Source organism: Agrilus planipennis, unplaced genomic scaffold (assembly GCF_000699045.2).
Source record: "Agrilus planipennis isolate EAB-ADULT unplaced genomic scaffold, Apla_2.0 scaffold315, whole genome shotgun sequence".
In the NCBI taxonomy this organism is placed as follows: Eukaryota; Metazoa; Arthropoda; class Insecta; order Coleoptera; family Buprestidae; genus Agrilus; species Agrilus planipennis.
This window is the reverse complement of record NW_020440074.1, coordinates 77852-89972: the sequence shown is the minus strand read 5'-3', so window position 1 is coordinate 89972 and position 12121 is coordinate 77852. Positions and strand designations below refer to the sequence as shown.

At 35.7% G+C, this 12121-nt stretch overlaps 1 protein-coding gene across 1 annotated transcript; it reads left to right on the top strand.

Moving 5' to 3' along the window:
- Positions 1–1685: 1685 nt before the first annotated feature.
- Positions 1686–11586, top strand: LOC108741947 (aquaporin AQPAn.G-like). The gene is made up of 6 exons (XM_018476924.1): positions 1686–1831; positions 3425–3621; positions 6432–6575; positions 7229–7459; positions 9596–9682; positions 11455–11586. Exons 1-6 carry the CDS (start codon positions 1765–1767, stop codon positions 11584–11586), a joined length of 858 nt encoding a protein of 285 aa, XP_018332426.1. The 5' UTR covers positions 1686–1764.
- Positions 11587–12121: the final 535 nt, after the last annotated feature.

Here is a 12121-nt window from a genome sequence, read left to right as displayed (position 1 = left end):
GAGAAATGTATCAGCCTTGGAGGAGATTATGTTGAGAAATAAAAAAAAAAAATTTTTAAAAACCTTGTTTTTCTTGGTCAGGCCGGAAACTTATCAATCCACCCTCGTATTTAAGAAAGCTCTAGCTGAGAACTACTGTAGAAACATTCCGAACGAGTATTTGGACATCATAGGAGATTCCAAATAGTTTGATCGATATATACTTTCATATCATCAATATCGTCTCCACCACTCATGTATAGTAGTTCTTGAAAATTCCTAAACCTTGATTCCTCTGCTTCACCCTAGAGCATTCTACGAGCCTTTCGAGAGCATTAAAGCTGACGACATTCGAGAACATTCTAATGCATTCCCAGAGCGCAATGTTGAACTCAATTTACAATCAAAATTTAAGGATATCAGAGCTGTTTTTTGGCCAAGAACTTCATTAGTCGTAGCACTTACAATACATGAATTTTCAACAATTGTGGACATGGACAACCTCGTTAAAATATTAAATACAATAATCCAAACCAACTCGAAGTCGATTCAGTAGTCCTGAAAAGCTTGCTCGTTTTTTCGGCTTCTGCTGAACCAAGCTTAATGATCTTTTTTAAACCGATAATTCGAAAATTTTTACGGTTTATTTAAATGGAAGCGGTATTGACAAAACAGTATTGCATGAAAATAGATAAATGTAAAACAAAAATATTGGTATAAAAGAATGTAGGGAAAGAGCGAATATAAAGATAGGAGACTAAAAATTAGAAGATGTGACTGATTTTAGGTATCTAGGAAGTCAGATAAGTCAGGACGGAAGGAGTAGTGAGGATGGATATAAAGCAAAGGATAGCGCAACGATTAATTTAGAAATTCGAAAAAGATTGTTAAAGGTGTATGTTTGGAACGTGACGCTGTACGGATGCGAAACATGAACAGTGGGCGCGGCGGAAAAGAGAAGGTTGGAAGCGTTCGAAATGTAGTTACATGCGAATGATGAGCATACCGTGGATAGAGAATATTAGAAATGAAGAGGTATTAGAAAAAATAGGAAAACAAAGGATTCTATGGAAGTCAGTAAGAAATAGGTGATATAGATGTATTTCTAGATGAAATTTAGTGTGAATATTTACTATAATACGTAGTTAACTTTGAGTATCAAGGTCCTAGGACTAATGTAATTATACGAGAAGAAATCGGCAAGTCAATATATATTGTTAAGCCTTTTTTGTAACTTTTTACGTTTTTGCAATGGAAAACTTAACAGTTTCTGAGATATATGCCACAATTTGATGAAAAAAACGGAATAATTCGATTTTTTTCACTTTCTTTGGTAATAAGTTAAGCCCACGGTTTCATGTGTCCGCATAGTCAAACTATCTTTCCTTATTTCTTTTAGAAATAATTATTACTATTATTCTACATTGGTGTTTGGTGAAGATGTCAACCTAGACACCCACCAAACTGGAAAAATTCGAATACCTGTACGAGATTCCAAACATTATTTTTTAACGCTTTGGCCAAAATAGAAAAATACTGTAGGTAGACACTTTTAACCACCATGTTCCCAAAAGGGCTACAATGGGCTTTTGCATGTGTCTGTTTTGACTGACTACAGGTACAGTCTTAATAAAGTCGTTGGATACCATCAAATAAATGATAGATAATTGGTTAACCTACATGTCAATCTATGTGTCACATATAAATTAAGTATTTTTATACTGTTGATAATTTAAATTGGAAACTATCTCAGTCATATGTAAGTTCTGATTTCTTCAAGGGATAATGGAATGTCCTCAAAAGGAAAAACAAGGAAAATTTAAGAATGCAAAAACTGTTGCTTATAATTTATGTAAGTTTTTTTGTAATGCTAACAATAAGGGCTTCCTGTGTATAAGGTTGTTACTGCCATGACTATTAAGAACCAAAATAATTTCCAAAATATAAACACCGTTCTAAGATTACATGTATATATTACGATTAATATGCTTACTTGACTACCTTGTAAACTAACTGGATAGTATATAAATTGTCCAAATGTTTGGTTTGACGGATTATAAGGTTATGTTATGAGAAACTGTCTATTTATTCGTGAATGTTGCTTCTTCCTAGCCTTCTGCTGTAACCTTACTTGGACAGTTTGTATACTATTCAGTTATCTCACAAACTGGCCAGGTACCTAAGCATATTAACCGTAACATATATATTAATATGACGGCTTCTTCCGATAATTCATGTAATAGCGATCCCAAATACTTTTTGACGTCTTATAATTCGATGGAGCCGGCTGTACGCACGAAAAAACATGACTCATGCGTCGTTACCTCGCTCTGAGGCGTTCCATTTAAGGCTTGAAGTGCAAGCGAGAGCGCGGAACGAGCGACAAAGAGGCACAATCGGCCTCCGCGTTCGGCAGCGTTCGACACTGTCTCTCTCCTACTTGAGTGAGCGATGCGTCCGCGTGGACAGCTGCTATACAATAATACATTTACATGTTTTCGTCAAGTATGAAGTGCAATGAAAAGTGAATGTGGTGTCAATTGTTTATAGCAACGATAATTGCGGCGATAAAGGTAATTATTCTTTCGATATTAAAAACAATTGCTCAAAGCACATTTATACTTGTAAAAACTATGTACATTAAAAAAAAAATAAATAAAAATTGACATAATTGTATTTATGCGTACAAATAAATGTAACTTGATCAATTCAATTGTGATTTCCATTTACCTCCTTCTCTATATCCATACAAAATATCTATCAAACAAATAAAATGAAAACTTTATTTTGAACAATGAAACCATTACATCAGTATTTTCTTATGACGTTGTCACGTTCATCTATCGTCAGTAAACCGACTTTACAGACAACCGATTTTTTATTGTTAGAGTCCAAATACGTAATACATATTACATAGTACCTACTAATCAATTGAAGTCGGTTTTTTCGACTTCTGTAGTTTCATCTCTTATATAGGTAATTCAGTAATACCTCCTCTAACAGTTGCTTTTGGCATAAAAACACTGTTTGTGACAGATTGTGAGGCTTCAGGCGAGAAACACTCCTAATAAATTTACTACTTTGTTGGATGTTAGATTATGTTAGGTCAGCTAAGAGTTGGTTTAGGTGACATTAGTTTATTTTTCAAATTATATATTTTTCACATCTACTGCCTCAGCTACCAGTCATTCTTAACCCCTCCACCACCCCTCCCCTAATCCTAGAATTGTGAAATGAAAAAAAGAATGCGACTCAGGATTTGAAACTTTGGAGGCAGAAGATCTTGGCTTTAGTCGATTTGCGAAAAAATAAATAAATCGTAGATACATATTGGAACTTATAACAACCTACTTGTTCACCATACAACTTTCAAAAAATATTTGGGATCACTGCTGTAGGAAGCGGCCTTAGATTAAAAAAATGCGGCAACAATATTTCCTTTCAGTGGCTGCATTCATTTATTATGACCAAAAACGGCTTATGGTCATACTAAGAATGAGCATCGCAGAACTTTTGAGTACATTCATGTTCGTCATGCTTGGTTGTGCAAGCACCATGGCAACGCTATGGTGGGACTTTTACCATACTCCTCATACTCAAGTTGCAATGGGGTTTGCATTTGCATATATAGCGGCTCTTGAGGTATGTACGTAGATTACAAAATACTGCAAAAAATTGGAACCTTCCTAGATAACAAGTTATTATTACTTTTAAAGTGAAACTTTTATTACATCGCCTCAAATTTCTTTGTCCATCTATCCCATGTCGCATTACAGCCGGCCGCAGAGTAGGGGTAAAAGGGAAAGGCGCTCGGCAGAGCAGCCAAGGCCAATGTGGCGGCGCCCATAGCTCGCATGAGCTAACCGTGTAGCATTTATATTCTCACTCATTCGTGTAAGTGCATGACAATTACATTTATAGACTGTGAAACTCAAAGCGAAGATGAAATTATTGATAGAATAACTGAAGTTCAAAACCATTCAACGATTTAAATAAATATTGTTCTCAGTTTTTAACATGCATTGATTGGATTTATTATGTATTCTGTACTCTCATACGCAGATTGAAATTAAAATTTATGGTTGGATATCTTGTCTACTATTGATTTCCCATTATCATTCCCATTTTCCAATCATTACGATAAGATTAAGAACACGATTTTAATTTTAATACCCTACATCGAACAATTTTCCGAAAATTTACAGTTAAATGCCTACAATTCGAAAAGTTTCGCTTGCATCGTGGATTCATAAAACCACACAATTGGCTTTTATTTCGTCAATCTGTTTATTCCAGACAATAAGAATTTTATGAAAATATTCCACCATGTGTGTATGGATGTTGTACAAACGTTGTACGTTACACGCCAGATTAATATTGTGCAACTAATTATTTGGATCGTGCTTATCGTTAAAGAATAAAAATTTACTGTTTCTTTTAAAAGATTTACTTGAACTTCTATTCTAATAATGAAACTAAATTTCAACGTCTAAATAATAAAACTTAAAACGACGTATTAAATTCGTCCGACAATGGAAACTATTTTGAATAGATTACTGGTCCAAGACTGTGACTTGTTTGAGATCTGAATTTAGAATGGTTAATGTTGTCATGGAGATATATATAATACTCCTATATTGCTAGAAGGGGTCTAGAAAAACACATCCAAGCTTGTCATCGTTATTATCATAAGGTCGTCTGTCCTAAGATTAGTTGGACACGCACCTCCATTCTTTCCTATCCTGAACTAATCTTCGCATTTCCCTAAAACTAAAACATCTCACGTCCTTAACTATTTGCGAACAGTAACTTAATATAGCTATCTCTAGGTCCTCCTTGCTAGATGCTAATACTGCTATATCATCTGCTAATCTAAGCATACTAGCTTTAAATAAAATGGAAGCGGTACTGACAGATCAGTACTGTAAGAAAATAAATAAAAGTAAAACTAAAATACTGGTATGCAAGGAAAGAAAAAGTAGGGAAAGAACGAATACAAAGATAGGAGACGAAAAATTAGAAGAAGTGGCTGATTTTAGATATCTAGTCTAAGTCAGATAAGTCAGGACGGAAGGAGTAGTAGCGATATGAAGAAGAGGATAGCGCAAGGTCGTGTCGCCTTTAATAAAAAGAAGTCAATTCTATGCTCGCGAACGGTTAATTTAGAAATTTGAATAAGGTTGTTAAAGGTGTATGTTTGAAGCACGGTGTTGTACGGGTGCGAAACATGGACAGTGGACAGAAAAGGTTAGAAGCCTTGGGAATGTGGTGTTTAAGCCAAATGATGAGGATAACGTGGGTAGAAAAGGTTAGAAATGAAGGGGTATTAGAAAGAATAGGAGAACAGAGGACTCTATGGAAGTCAATATAAAAATAGGCGAGATAGGTTTGTAGGACACCCTCTCAGGCATGAAGCTCTAGTCAGAGACATGTTAGAGGCAGAAGCAGGAGTTACAAGGGGTAGAGGTAGACCTTGGTTAGATTACTGTTTGCAAATAGTTAAAGATGTAGGTTGTTTTAGTTTTAGGGACATGCGAATTTTAGCTCAGGATAGGAAAGAGTGGAGGTACGTGTCCAACTAGACTTAGGACTGACGACCTTATGGTTATGATGAATCTAATATAGATCTACCTCTACCCATCCTAACTCCCGTTTCTGCCTTTAATAAGTCCCTAACTAGACGTTCAGGCCTAAGAAAGTGTCCGGACGACCTACCTCGCCTATTTTTTATTAATTTGATTTCCATAGAGTCTTCTGTTCTTCTATTCTCTCTAATACCTCTTCATTTGTAACTTTCTCTATCCACGGTATCCTCATCATTGGCCTGTAACACCATATTTCGAACGCTTCTAACGTTTTCTTTTCCGCCGCGCCTATCGTACATGTTTTGCACCTGTACACCTTTAACAACCATTTTAGAATTTCTAAATTAATCGTTCGCGATCATAGAATGGACTTCTTTTTATTGGAGGCGACTCGAGCCTGCGCTATCTTCTGCTTTATATCGCTACTACTCTTTCCAACCTGACTTATTTGACTTCCTAGATACCTAAAATCAGCCACTTCTTCTAATCTTTGGTCTCCTATCTTTTTATTCGCCCTTCTATTACCTTTGACTCCCATCTATTGTTATACTTTTATTTATTTCATACAATATAGTTTCTCAATAGGCTTCTATAGGGATGTAATATTCACCGCTGCCCCAATCGATAACTGTCAGAATCAAAGTTTTGTAAAAGTTTCGGTTAATTTTGTAAATAATAATAAATAAGTACGGTACTGTTCAACGCTTCGGCTTTGGACAATAATGTCCAAAGTGCGTAAATGTGTTTATAATCTGTCCATCTCAAACATGAACGGAGTATAGACTGTATTCATGTTATCTGTCAAATTTTTCTGGCCTGGATACGCAGTTTTGATTGCAATCAATATTAATCGAATGTATTCTTTAGTTTGGTGGGAGGATATCCGGTGCGCACCTTAATCCTTGCGTTACACTCGCAGCATGTATTCTGGGAAAAAAGGCATGGGCAGAGCTTCCCGTTTACGCTTTGTTACAATTTATCGGAGCAAGCGTCGGTTACGAAATAGTTATGGTGAGTACCTCGTCTGACTTCTAGGCTTCTAATGTGAATTAATCTGTATAACGTAAAAATTACAACTTAGTACGTTTTTTCAAACTAGAAAGTCAAAGGGAAGGTTGCATTGATAACACCAGCTTACAAGTTCGGTTAACAGTTTTTACAAATTTTAAGTATCAAGAAAATACTACAAATGGCGCGATAAACGCCATCTGTAGCACGACGCTACATTTTAGGATTACGTATGCTCCAACAAGGACCACTTGTGTGGATATCTACTTGCTGAAAACGAATCCCGGCGTAGCCAACCTCAACGTGATAGGCACGTTAGCTTACAGACCACTTCGAATTATTTTATTCGATTAAACTAACACACAAGTGGACCTTGTTGGAGCATACGTAATCCTAAAATGTAGCATCGTGCTACAGGTGGCGTTTACTGCGCCATTTGTAATATTTTCTAAAACGCACTGTTAAGACAGCAGATAAAAATTGGTCTGTGTTCTGTCGGAGCTGCCTGCGACGCGCTGATGAGATCCACAAAGATCGAAATCGCGATCCGCGTCTGGCAGTTTCCACAGAATACAGACCACTTCGAATTCTTTTATTTAAGTATCAAGTTCAAAAATGACTTTATTGACAAGAACTTTAAATTCTGTTTTCTGAAGGCATTTGCAAGACCAGTTGACAGATACTATATGCTGGAAAAAGGCCCCCCTTTCTGTGTTCCCGACATACTTCCCGATATTTCACAGAGTCAAGCGTTTTCTGCGGAGTTCTGGGCTACCTTTTTCTACATTTTAGTGTTAGCTGGCGTGTGGGACTCGCGAGTCAGGGACAAGATAGATGCAGTGTCCCTTAAACTAGGATTTACTTATTTAGCATTGCATCTGGCGTTTGTAAGTATGTCTATGTTACCGGAAATGTATAAAATCCATCATTGTATAGAATTCCTAGGAAATGTATATATTTCCTAAAATCGCTCGGAAATGTGTGAAATAAAAAATAAAAAACATTTCCTAGGAAATCTATACATTACCTAAATAGCAATCGGAAATGTATTACAGGTAATACTAAATAGGCAATAATATTGCAGGCTGTTTGGTGATGTACCTGTATCCACTGGTGACGTCATTGTTGGGTTAGTGAGATTTATGACAGACTGGAGTATCTTTAATGCCTCTGCCCTCCGGAGGTGGGCTAATATGTTAGATGTTCGAGGAATGTGTCGAGGTTATCTCTGTTTCAGCAAACACGATGACCTTGAATTTTTAGTATGTTGTGGAGGTGATAATGCTGATCATTTTTTATACTTTAGGCGTGGAGATCATGGTGAAGAACACTTTTCGAAGACATTATTCCAACATAACAGCCCGCAGGGGGAGGGGGATTGCAGAAACTCCAGTCTGTTCTAAATGTACTTAATAACCATACAATATCGTTACTAATGCATATAAATCTTCAAACCTAACCTAACCAAACAATAACGTCATCAATGCATATACATCAGGCGATCGCACTAGAACCGTGTAAACACATATAATAACTGATTCTCAGTTTACTAAGGTGTTTTATTAATTTTATCCACAGAAAGCATTAATTTTATACATTTCCTAGTATAATATCAGAATTTCATACAATTCCTAGGCAATTTATACATTTCCCAGGATATGTGTATATTAAAAAATCTTTAAAACAAATTATACACATTTCTTAGGAATTATATGCAATTCCTAGATTTCATACATTTCCGGTAACATCTATAACAAAGCCTTCTATCACCTAAAAATTTTAAACATTCCTTAATCTTCTTCCACAGCTTCTTTTTTAAATTTTAACTACGTACCATAATACAATATGAAAGGTGAAATCACATAATTATTCCCAACTAATTGGCCGTATGTCTCCATCTATTAACTGGAGTATTTCATAGTGTCTTTCGAAAGTATACGAACAGGTACCTGTCAAAGTAATCGTGAAATGCCACGGTTAGCAGCAGAGCTGCTAGATTCGAACTGTTCTGTTTAAATTTATCCGGGTGTCAGATAACGTCCAGACACCGGATACTAGATAGACACTATTAGTAAATATATGTACAGGTACATTAAATCAACTGCCCTTCAATTCTTTAGGAAGTGAAGCAGCATACATATAAATTTAGGAATTTGACGACGTTTTCGGAAAGCTGAAATTTCGTGAATGTACTGTGTTGAATCATGAATTGTATCCACAGAAAGATAGAAAGGTACAGGTCTGACGAAGGAAGCTGGCGAGCGGTCGCGCAGGTATCTACTTGCCGATTTATGACCTATTTACTATACACAAATAAGCTTTCAGTAGGCGTAAATTATAGTATTCATGCAGATGGGACAGTAGCGTACTAGAAAATAATGTAGAAACATAAATTACCAAAAAGGAAAAATAAACATATTGCTTTTGTTTTATAGTTAGTTTTCACATTCACTGTCATCATGGGAATCTATATCACTGTCACCAACATCAACAGTTAGTTCTTCTGTTTGTCTGTCTATTACTTGCTCACTGATCCCTATTTTTAAATACCTAATCTACGCCCCTTATAGAAATACTGAAGAAAGAGGGCTGCAATCGTTATACCTAAAACTGCCTACTTTTGCCACCGCGCATCCACGCCATTTTAAAATTTCCGCCAGCTTCCAGCGTCCGGCCTGTACTTGCCCATTTATGGCCTATTTGGGTAGATCACTCCGAACCGATACATAAATAAGTTTTCTGTAGGCGTAAACTATTGTATTACTACAGACAGGACAGTAGCGTACTAGGAAATACAATAGAAACATAACTTACATAAAAACAATAACCAAATACTTTTGTTGGTTTTGTAATTAGTTGTCACATTAACTGTCCTCATCGGAATCACTGTCACCGACATCAACAATTAATTCTTCTGTTTCTATGCCTATTACTTGCTCAATGTTCTCAATAAACTTTTTAAATTTTAAAATTTAAAATTCAAATTGAAAAATATTGATTTATATATAATTTTGTTTATTCAGGGTGACCTAACTGGTTGCTACATGAATCCGATGATATCAGTTGCAGTCATAATGATCGGAGGTGTCAAACCCGGTGGATTCTTTGCGGTAAATTACATTTTTTTATTATTTCAATGGTAAATATCAAGATAAAACTATAAACGGGGTCATATTTACCATTAATAGGTATACGAAGGGTTGACAAAACTAATCTTACGGTGCCCATAGTTTTCTTATAAATTAACAGTACCTAACTGTTAACTTACAATTAGCTTTTTATTTTCTCTTGCTGTATCCTAAATGTTTATGCTAATTGTTAGTTATAAATGAGGTAATAGTTACTAGTTTCTAATGATATTACGTAAGTACTTAAATAAATAAATACAAAAAGAATATTGAAATTAAATTAAAGCTAGTTTATGCTTTAACCATCTAAAATTTTTGAAAATTTTCTACCTACGCAAAATTTTCAACTGATCCGTAATTTTATGAAACATCCCAAATTTCCAACATCGAAGCATTATCATACCAAATTGCGTGTCGTCATTATTTCAATCCCAGATTATACCTACGATCAGTTGTGTCCCCTTCTCTAATTTGGATATTTATCAAAATCTCTAGCAGTGGCAAAATAATTTCATTAACTTCCGATGGAAATGGAAGCTAAACTCTGAACCATCTCAAGCGGCGGTTCATGTAATAAAACTGCCAACAATAGACAGCCTTTGTTCACGCGTAAGTGCAATTGGAACTTCATGGCATCGTTTGAACGAAGCACGTTCTCTGTTCTGTTACGAACCTATGTCTACAAAGTTCAAAATAGTTTGAAAACTTTCAGAAAGATGTATTGAAACAAATTCCACCACTTTATTTTATTGAAATATAAAATAGATACGCACAAGTCAGTACTGTATGAAAATAAATAAAAGTAAAACTAAAATACTGGTATGCAAGGAAAGGAAAAGTACAGAAAGAGCGAATATAAGAATAGATGAAAAATTAGAAGAAGTGGCCGATTTTAGGTACCTGGGAAGTCAGATAAGTCAGGACGGAAGGAGTAGTAGGGATATAGAGCAGAGAATAGCGCAGGGTCGTGTCGCCTTCAGTAAAAAGAAGTCACTTCTATGTTCGCGAACGGTTAATTTGAAAAGAGTTGTTAAAGGTATATGTTTGAAGCGCGGCGCTGTACAGGTGCGAAACATGGACAGTGGGTGCAGCAGAAAGGAAAAGGTTAGAAGCGTTCGAAATGTGGTGTTATAAGTGAATAATGAGGATACCGTGGATAGAGAAGGTGAAAAATGAAGAGGTATTAGAAAGAATTGGAGAACAAAGGGCTGTATGGAAGTCAATAAGAAATAGGCGAGATAGGTTAGTAGGACACCTCAGGCATGAAGGTCTAATCAGATACATATTAAAGGCAGCAACGAGAGTTAGGAGGGGTCGAGGTACACTTAGATTAGATTACTGTTCGCAAATAGCTAAGGAAGTGGGTCGTTCTAGGTTTAGGGAAATGCGAAGATTAGCTCAGGGTAGAGTAAGAAAGAGTGGAGGTACGTATAAAACCAGTCTTAGGACTGACGGCCTTATGATGATGAAGAGATGCGCAGGTAGACAATATGTTTGTTGAATTTCAGCTGCAAAGAAAACCTCAATAAGGGTTATTGTTCCTTGATATTGTCACTAGATAAAATTAGGATGGCCCGAATTATTATTTCTGCAGTTATTAGCCATTCAACAAAATAAGCTTATAAATTATCTGAAAATTTTATTACTTGAGCCGCCATTTTAGATAGCTCAGAGTTTATGGGCATTGCTGCCATACTTTGGGCAGGTACGATCCTTGTAGGTGTATAATGTTACTCATCGGTCTTTCGTATTAGGTTTTCTTCATCGCTCCGGTCATTGCTACAATAGTAGCGGCAACTATTTACAGACTTGCTTTCGCATTACCATACCATATGGAAATGGAGAACTGGGGTTTACCAGTTAGAAAGCCACCCACATCTAAGTAATTGGATAATTGGAAGCAACAGTAGTTATAAACCATAATTTTACTGTACTAACAATAAGTATTAATGAATTTCTTGTTGATAATATACTTATTACGAATTATTTAATTATTTAGTAAAAGTCGACCAATGATTGTAAGGAAAATATTACGTCTATTAGGAACTGGTCATTTTGGTTGGATTAAATTTTGTCGACGTGTTAGATTCATTTGCATAAAACTAAATAAAAACAATTAATATCGAATTCTACTTGAAATTGTCAGTTCGCCTGCTCGTATTCATTCTACAAGAATAGAATTATTTGTACTGTTAGGGGCTGTAGTACTAAATCAAACAAAAATTAAATCTTATCTTTTGAACTGATATGAAGACTGGTAACAGAGTTGTGCAAATCAACAATTTTTTGGAAATTTTGGAAAATTCGACGACTAAAGGCACTTAATTATGCCACACGTTGGTATCAGTTCCCAATGTGAAACTCAGTGTCAGTCAAAATTGGTCTTGGTATTGCGAAAATGCAAAACCAAGATTGTCTTTA